This window comes from Rhincodon typus, chromosome 1, assembly GCF_021869965.1.
Source record: "Rhincodon typus isolate 14 chromosome 1, sRhiTyp1.1, whole genome shotgun sequence".
Classification (NCBI taxonomy): Eukaryota; Metazoa; Chordata; class Chondrichthyes; order Orectolobiformes; family Rhincodontidae; genus Rhincodon; species Rhincodon typus.
In genome coordinates, this window is record NC_063332.1 from 5,990,342 (window position 1) to 6,000,341 (window position 10,000).

Genomic DNA, 10,000 nt, shown 5'->3' on the forward strand with positions numbered 1-10,000 from the left:
CAGGAGATGGGGTATAACTGCAGCAAAAAAGTTCCTTGCTGGATTCCTGTCTCAGGTTGAAAATGCAGCCAAGTAATTCAGTGTTGGTGTGCAACTTATACAATCAAAGCCACTGGTTTAATATAAATATGCCCTGAGTAAAGCTAATTCAGCCAGGAAACTAAACTAGCCAACCACTCCTGGATGACACAGGATAAAAGAAAGGGTTCCAACAGCTGATTCTCAATCAATTGAGACCCAACTGGCATTGATACTCCAGAAAGATTTCTCAACAGTCTGCAGGAAGTGATGATTAGCTTCCTGGCTATTACTGTGAATAAACTAAGGAGGAAAGAAATAGCTCCACAAGGGCAATAACGGACTGGCAACAAATGTCTTGGTGTGAGGTTAAGCATTTTGGTTGTAAAAATCGAAAAGCAAAACATTTTTTTTCAAAGGTGTTACACTTGTAAGCGTTGATTTGGAGACAACATCAACATGCAGGGACAACAAGCAATCAGGAAAACAAATGGCATTTGACGTTAATTACAACCAGATCGAGTACAGGAATAATGCTACAATTGTATAAAGGTAAAGTCACCACAGTCTAACCAAACCATCGGCTGCTCTTTCATTACAGAGAGACGACTGGTGGGGTTTTAAGTCACTTAGAGATAGCAAGAACTGTAGATGCTGGAGTCAGAGTCAACACAGTGTGTAGCTGGAGAAATACAGCAGGTCAGGCAGCTTCCGAGGAGCAGGAAAGTCAACATTTCAGGTCGGGACCCTTCATCAGAACTTCATCAGTTTCAGGTCAGGACATCAACTTTCCTGCTCCTCTGATGCTGCCTGACCTGCTGTGTTCCTCCAGCTCCACACTGTGTTGACTGGTGGGGTTTGACCTGAGGGTCACCATGCTTCAGGCGAAGGGAGAGGCTGGGCAGAGTCCTTCACGGTCACCTCAGCTGGTGCAGGAATTGAAACCACACTGTTGGCATCACTCTGTGTCACAAGCCAGCTGTCCAGCTAACTAGCTTTGGTGAAACCACATCTGGAGTACAGTAAGCAATTTTGATCTCCAAATTTAAGGAAGTATAGACTTGCACGGCAAGTTTTGCAGCAAAGTTTCACTAACTTGGCCCGTGGGAAGACAGGGTTGTCCTTGAAGAGCAGCTGAACAAATTGGCTAAAATACTCTGGATTTTAGAACAGCAAGGGGTGATCTTGTTGGAACATATAAGATTCTGAAGGGGCTCGGAGGGGTGGACCAAGAGATTATTTCCGCTGAATAGGAATCTAGATTACAAGGGCACAGTCTCTGTATATGGAACCTGTCATTTCAGACTGAGATGGCGAGAAATTAGTTCACTCAAAGAATTGTGGATCTTTGGAATTCTCCAGCCTAAAGTTTGCGGATAATCTGAACTTTGTGTGAAGCTAAGAAGTGACTGCCATTGGTGAAGTACCGGAGGACTGGTGGATGGCAAATGTGGTGCCATTATTTTAAAAAGGTGGTAAGGAAAAGCCAGGGAACTATAGATAGGTCAGCCTGACGTCAGTGGTGGGGAAGTTGTTGGAGGGGATTCTGAGGGACAGGACTTACATGCATTTGGAAAGGCAAGGACTGATTAGGAATCATCAACGTGGCTTTGTGCATGGGAAATCGTGCTTCACTAACTTAATTGAGCTTTTTGAAGAAGTAACAACAAAGATTGATGTAGGCAGAGTGGTGGATATTGGCTAAATGGACTTCAGCAAGGTATTCGATAAAGTTCTGCACAGTAGACTAGTTAACAAGGTTAGATCACATGGAATCCAGGGAGAGCTAGCCAAATGGATATAAAATTGGCTTGAAGGTATGAGACAGAAGGCGATGGCAGAGGGTTGTTTTTCAGACTGGAGGCCTGTGACCAGCAGTGTGCCGCAAGGATCGGTGCTGGGTCCACTATGTTTTGGCATTTATATAAATGATTTGGATGTGAATATAGGAGGGATAGTTAGTACATTTGCAGATGATATGAAAATTGGCAGTGTATCAGACAGTTATGAAAGTTATCTCAAAGTACAACGGAACCTTGATCAGATGGGCCGAGGAATGGCAGATGGAGTTTAATTTAGATAAGTGCAAGATGTTGCATTTTCGTAAGGCAAATCAGGGCAGGACTTATACACTTAATGGTAGGGTCCTGGGGAGTGTTACGCAAAAAGGACCTTGGGGTGCAGGCTCATAGTTCCCTGAAGGTGGAGTCACAGGTAGACAGGCAAGTGAAGGAGGAGTTTGGTACTCTGGCCTTTATTGGTCTGTGCATTGCGTATAGAAATTGGGAGGTCATGTTGCGGCTATACAGGACATTAGTTAGACCATTTTTGGAATACTGCATTCAATTCTGGTCTCCCTGCAAAAGGAAAGGTGTTGTTAAACTTGAAAGGCTGCAGAAAAGACTTACAAGGATGTTGCCAGGGTTGGAGGGATTGAGCTACAGGGAGAAGCTGAGTAGGCTGGGGCTATTTTCCATGGAGTGTCGCAGGCTGAGGGGTGACCTTATAGGGGTTTATAAAATCATATGGGGCATAGATAGGGTGAATAGACAAGGTCTTTTCCCCATGGTAGTGTTGTCCAAAACTAGAGGGCATAGGTTTAAGGTGAGGGGGGAAAGATATAAAAGGGACCTGAGGGGTGACTTTTTTTTTATACAAAGGGTGGTGCGTCTATGGAACAAGCTGCCAGAGGAAGTGATGAAGGCTGGTACGATTATAACATTTAAAAGGCATCTGGATGGGTACATGAATAGGAAGGGTTTACAGGGATATGGATCAACTACCTGCAAATGGGACTAGGTTAATTTAGGATATCTGGGCAGCATGGATGAGTTGGACCAAAGGGTGTGTGTCCGTGCTGTAAAACTCTATGACACTACGACTCTATCATTAAAACATTTAAGGCTGGGTTAGACAGAGTCTTGAACCCTCAGGGAATCAAGGGATAGAGGGAACAGGGAGAAAACATGGAGCAGAAACCCCAGAGCAATCATGTCTGCATTAAATGGCAGAGTGGGCTCAGTTTGTTCTACTCCTGCTCCTATTTCTGGTATTCTTGTGAACAGTGACTACACCTCAATGGTACTAGATTGCATGTGAAGTACTGTGGAACTGTATCAACGCAAGTTCTATTCTTCGTTTCCTCAAAGAAAAAGGAAGAACGTTGTCTTGGTCATGAGGTCACAAACTAAGCAGTGCAATGGAACTGCACTCTGGCATGCTCAGGCAACGAGAAAAAAAAAACTAACATTAAAAAAAACGTAAAGACAAATAAAGAACACCATTAATCCTGTAATACAGAGATTGGCTGGTCTATTTCACAAAAAATTAATGAAGCAGATCTCAAACTGATTTGGGAGATCACTGGTGATAAGATTCCTAAGGGCTTAAGAGTGAAGGGAAAGTTGAAGCATTGAAGGCAGCAAACAAAATTGCCATTCAGTTACTGGAGCAATACAACCAAACCCCAGCAACGGTCGGCACTTTTAGGAAATCAGGGAAAATGGGGCAGAAAAAAGACAGAGGCAAAATAAGCCATACTTTGAAAGTAGACACAGATTTCACAATCCTTAAAACTTAACGTGCAATCATTTCACTCATCTAATTGTTATCCTGTTTTTGAGAGTGCCTTTAAGATATTGGCTCTTTGTACACACTACTTTCAACTATTTATCCAGACTGGCGGACTCAGGAAATGATTTCTGAGGAAACTCTTCAGATTTCAATGGAGGGCATAAGATGACGGTTTTTTTTAAAAACAGCTTTACCAGGAACAATAGATAACTGAAAGATTTGAAGCCTACTTGCCGGTACCCTGCCACTGACCCCGTGAACTAACATTTTGCCACTCTTGACCTTTCTGTGAGAGTTCAGAGCTTCCTGTGGCAGTGGCACCAGTTCCCAGATAGCTCAGTCTCTCCCAACTTCCAGCTGCTGACGGTGGGAATTAAAGATACCTACACCCTCTGTCACCAAGACCCTGACCATGGACTGACCTTGAGACACAAACCACAGCACATGGCTGAACTTTTACCCTGCAGATAAGCAGGAGGGAAGCATGAGAAACTACTGCAGCAGGCCCAAACTTGTAGTATCTTTCCTTCTCATCTCAGCCTTGCTTTGAGCATTCGGTAGAAACAGAACTGAGTTACATTTGGTCTGAAGTAAAACTTCTGTCTTAAAAAGCTAAATCAGACTGAAAATTGGAAATCAATTAGAAGGAAGTTATACAGTTAATACGCCTCGCTTTGAGAGACAGTTGCCTGAATGTCACTCCTTGATTCCACGGTCTTGTTGCGAGGTTGACAAGAGGTTAATGGCAGGCAGCAGTGACCAGATATCTTCCCAGATGTGGTGACATTCTCTTGGTCTCAAGGGCTAAAAATACTTTGCAAGATAGTAATCTGACACTCCCATGAGGCTGCAGTAATACACTCCAATCCTTCAATACACATAAGCAAAAATATCATAGACATCAGAAATGTGTTGCAGGTTCAGAAGTTAGATCCAGTTCACAAAGGTTAATACATTCGTTGGTATAAAGGGTCATAACCTGAAACATTAAGCTGCCTTTTCCTTTTCCAGATACTTTGGGACTTCTCTGGCACTTGTTTTTATTTCTGATTTCTGTCAGTCCAAGTTGTTTTGATTTCCTTTAAATTTATTGTAAAGCAAGAATATCGGAATCATTCCTGTAAAATTTGCCAATGGTGAAACGTTCTCTGGTGTAACAATTTCACAGGGTCCCTGAGTTCCTCAAGGTAACTTTGGACAGTTCGTTCTCACCTGTCACACACTGTTTGCTCTTGTGAGGTGAAATGTGCTCTGGGATATGCTGCCTCTAAGAAGCCAGCAACATACACAGAGTATTTAAATGTTAAAATGCAGCACGAATCTCAACACAGTTAACGTGCACATCTGATTTCCTGCTGGTGTGAAGATACTCACCAGTAAACACATGCCACAATCAAACTAAACCCCACAGCTACCAAAACAGGCAACAGCTTGAACCCATGATTCCACAATATCTGACCAAACAGTCATAATGTCATCTCGCTGCCAGGCAAGCAAAAAAATGCTGCAGATCTGCATCAAAGATGTTAATTTGACCTGTATCTCAAGTTAGTTTTCACCATCTCCACCACCATCCCCCACCCCAGCTGGAATACATGATTGGAGCCAGGTAACTTACCAGTGCAGTATATATGTGCAGACATCTGTACACGGGGGAAAAGTCGACGAGATCTTGGGCACTTAGTACCTGTCAGACACATGAAACAACATACACAAAAAGAAGAGAAAGAAGGTGAAACTTAGTGCATGGCCCACATCCATATCAATCAATAACACTGTCAATCAAGGCAACACTTCCATAAAAACATCAAAAGCTGCCAAGTAGTTATCTATTATAAAAGACAGGTGTGCTGCAGCTGTTGGAAATTATCAGGACAATACCAGGCCTGTATGTTTTGGGCAGGGCCTTTTACCTTAACACATATAACCAGGCCTCCCCTACTGGGATTAGGGCTTTTATTAAGTTATGTCACCAGCCTTAAAGGAATCCTGCAGGATAAGAGTCCCACAATGGATAAAGTACTGTGAAATGTTACTACTTACCACTAAACCACTCTCAAATTTTTAACATTTAAACTTTTTGAGAACTAATGGCACATCAAGGTGAGGAACTTCAGCATTCCATTACAATGAGTAACAGCATCAAACATTTCCAAATACAACACAGGGTTAGATATCGATTAAAGCTCCCTCAGCAGTGTCCTCATCAAACACTCCCAGGACAGCGACAGCACAGGGTTAGATACAGAGTACCGCTCCCTCTATACCTACCCATCAAAATGTCCCAGGACAGGTACAGCATAGGGTTAGATACAGAGTAAAGTTTCCTCTACAATGTTCTCATCAAACAGTCCAGGATGGGGACACCATGGGGTTACATACAGAGTAAAGTTCCCTCTACAATGTCCCCAAAAAATACTTCCAGGATAGGAATAGTGTGGTATTAAACCTATTAAAGCTCACTTAACACTGTCTCCGCTAAACTCTCCCAGAGCAGGTACAGCACAGATCAGATATACAATGAACCTGCTTTTACTGTCTCTCAACAAACACTCTGGTACAGTCTGAGCTAGAAACGCAGTAAAGCTCTTCTATACTATCACATCAAACAGTCACAGGGCAATTATAACACTAGTAGTATACTGAGTAAAGTTCCCTCTGTTGAAATTTTCAAAACCTAGATGAGAAGATTGTTCATTTCAGCTCTGCAGCCTTTTATTTCTTATTTTGGCCTGCTGAGTATTTCCAGCATGTTTTACTACATTTTGAGTGTCCAACTTCCACAACAGCTTGGTTTTTGTTCAAAGATATATGTTGACTGATGGTATGAAGTGGTATGAAACAAACGTAGTCAAATGAACTTAAGATACATGACCCGAAATGTCAACTTTCCTGCTCCTCAGATGCTGCCTGGCCTGCTGTATTCCTCCAGCTCCACAGTGTGTTGTTTTTAAGATACAAGTAAGATATTTAAGTCCACTTTCTGCTACCTGTTCTAAAATCTTCTGATTGTTCAATGTGTTGGTTTTATCACAAAACCTCTGCCATTAACCAAATTGCCTGGGAATTTTCTTCATTTGGTGAGGTGTGGACATTACTGGTCACAAAACTGTTGAAATGCCATCAAAGGCCTTTTAGCTCATTTTGTCCATACTGGCTCTCTGAATTAGCATCATGACTTGGTACCATCGACCCACCATTTCTCCATAACCCTGAATGATATTTCTATTTAAATAATCATCTAATGTCTTCTTGAAAGCCCTTTCAGGCAGTAGAGTCAAGACCTGAACCACTCAACATGAGAAAAAGTTTCTTCTCAAATCATATACTCTTCTTTTGTAATTAAATCTGTGCTTTCTCATTCTCAATCCGTTTACAAGCAGGATCAGTTTTCCCTGTGTCTGAGTCCAGACCCTTCGTGTTTTTGAAAACCTCACTCAAATCTCCTCTCAGCCTGTTTCTCATCAAGGAAGAGATCTATATACCTAATCTTTAATCATAAGTGAAAATTCTCATCCCAGGACCATTCTTGTAAACCTTTTCTGCACTCTTTTCAATGTGTTCACATCCTTCCTACAGTGTAGTGGCCAGAACTGTACATAATACTCCAGGTGAGGTCTAACTAGGGTTTTAAGTCACTCGGAGATACAGGTTCAGCATAGCCTCCTTGCTCTCTTACTCTCTGCCACAATTAATAGCTCCTAGAATATTGAACGGTTTAGTAACTAAAAACTGAAAGAACTGTGGATGCTGTAAATCATAAACGAAAACAGAAATTGCTGGAAAAGCTCAGCAGCATCTGTGAAGACAAATCAGAGTGAACGTTTTGGGTCTGCTGACCGTTCCTCAGAACTGAGCCCAAAACGTTCACTCTGATTTCTCTCTACACTTTCTACCCGTCACTTTTCTACACTGAACTTGATGTGTCACATTTCACTAAGTTGTCAATGTTGTACTGAGTTCTACATGTGTCATCTTCACAGCTTACAATGCTTTCAAGTTTTGTATTGTCTACAAATTTGAAATTGCCCCATGCCTGCGTGGGCAAAAACTTGGCAAATAGAATATAATGTGGGGAAATGTGAGGTCATGAGCTTGGATGGACGAATAGAGGAGCTAAAAATTAATTAAATGAAGAAGTCTGCAGAAACAGACTATCCATAATTCTTCCTAATTAATTTTGATCCCTTCTAGTGACAGTTTTCTCCTCTGTCACAAGGGCCTGGGCAGCGTCCTCCTCTTTTGTAAAGACAGGTGCAAAGTATTCACTTAACACCTCAGGCAGGCTCCCCGCCTCCAAGTGTAAATCCTGTTTTTTGACTCCAATCTGCCCTACTCCTCCTTTAAGCAAGCTCTTACTATTCATATGCCAATAGTTGAGTAATGTAGAGTGGCAAGTCAGATAATTGAGCATAACATAAGGAATGGCAGAGAATGTCTGAAAGGTTAATCCAGAGAAAGATACTGAAGTATGAGAAGGAGCTAACTATTAATGAGCAAATTTAGAGCTTCTACAGGTATTTAGAAAAAAAAACAGTAAATAAAGTAAGTTCTTGCCCTCTAAAGAGCAAGAATTGGAAGTTAATTGTAGATATTGAAGAAATGGTGGATTAAACATACAAATATTGCGCTTCTGTCTTCCTATGCGGGATACAAAATACATTCCAATATTACTTCTAAATCAGGATTTGCAAGGAAGAGTGATGAGGAAAGTGGTACTAAGCAAGCCAATGGACTTGCAGGCTAAGGAGTCCATGGGTCCAGATGGACTTCATGCCAGGGTCTTAAAAGTGGTTGCAAATGAGTTTGTAAACGCGTCAGTGTTAATTTTCCAAAATTCACTGGATTTGGGAAAGGTTCTGTTGGATTGGAAAGTATCAAACATAGCCCCATATTCAAGAAGGGAGGGGTGCAGAAAACAGAAAACAGAAAACCATAGGCCAGATAGCTTCATTTCTGTCATGGGGAAGGTGCTTGAATCACCCTTGACAGAGATTATAACTACACACTTAGAAACACTCAAGGCAGTTGAGGAGCGTTGACATTGTTTTGTCAAAGGGAATATCATGCTGAACTAATTTATTGGAGCTCTTTGAAACGGTAACATGCTGTAGATAAAGGTTGAGCGAGCAGACAAGAATTTGGCAGATGGGGTATAATGCAGAAAAGTGGGAAGTTGTTCACTTTGGTAGGAAGCATAAAAAAGGCACAGTATTATTTAAACAAAGAACAAAAGTAGAATTCCAAGGTGCCGAAGGATTCAGTTTCATGAGTCACGAAAAGTTAGTCTGAACATACAACATGTAAGCAAGAAGGCTATGGGATGCTATCCTTTATTTGGAAAGGGAATTCAACATACCAATAAGGATGCTTCAGATACATAGGGCATTGGCAACGCCACATCTCAAATAGAGGGTGCTGCTTTGGTCTCCTTATTTACGGAATAATGTAAACGCATTGGAGGTGGTTCAGACACCATTTACTGGAGTGATACCTAGAATGATTGGTTTGTCTAATGATTATAGATTGAACAGTCTCAGCATGTTTTCGTTGGAGTTTAGAAGACTGAATGGTGCTTAAAGTGTATCTGATCCTGAATGATTGACAAGGTGAAAGGATGGTTCCTCTTGTGTTCATTCCAACTTGGAAGACACTTTTAAAATTAGGGACTATCTTTTCAGAACAGGGATGAGGAGAGGCATTTAGAGAGGTAATGGCCTAGTGGTATTATCACTAGACTATTAATCCAGAATCTCAACTAATGTTCTGGGAAACTGGATTCAAATCCCATCATGGCAGATAGTGGAATTTGAATTTGATAAAAGAATCTGGAATTAAGGGTCTAAGAGTGGCCATGAATCCATTGTTGATTGTTGGGGAAAACCCATCTGGTTAATGGCCTTTAGGGAAGAAAACTGCCATTCCGTTCATGAATAATAAAAAAAAATTATTTTCTCTAAGTGGGTTGTGCAACTTTGTAACACTCTGCCTCAGAAGGCAAATGGCATGAGGGTCATTGAATAATTTTGACAGAGGTGAATATATTCTCCGTTTGGCAGTGGGATCAAGGGTTATTGGGGTAGCATGATTTGACTGAATGACAGAGTGCAGGCTTGACTGGCCAAATGGTTTCTGCCCCTATTTTGTCTGTTGATATCAACAACGTTCCCTTCATCAAGGCACTCTGTCAGACCAGTACTTATTTTCTAACTCTAACTGCCCTTGAGAATATAGTGGCATGTTGCCTTCGCAAACCACTGCAGTCCTTGGTGAATTACACACACTGCTGTAACAAAGGGAGTTTTGGGATTTTGATGCAGTGACACTTGAGGACATGCAGCGTGCTTGATTGGTGACCCATCCACCAACATAAACGTTCATGGTCTGCATCACCGATACACAGTAATAG

The 10,000-nt window shown here is 41.6% G+C and overlaps 1 protein-coding gene across 1 annotated transcript in view; it reads right to left on the reverse strand.

Annotated features, from left to right (window-relative positions):
• LOC125484002 (exocyst complex component 6B-like) overlaps window positions 1-10,000 on the reverse strand; it is a 153,449-nt gene that overhangs the window by 140,305 nt on the left and 3,144 nt on the right. Inside the window, exon 2 of the mRNA XM_048601031.1 lies at window positions 5,210-5,278. Coding sequence (XP_048456988.1) covers window positions 5,210-5,278 — 69 coding nt within the window. The remainder of the gene's footprint in view (window positions 1-5,209; window positions 5,279-10,000) is intronic.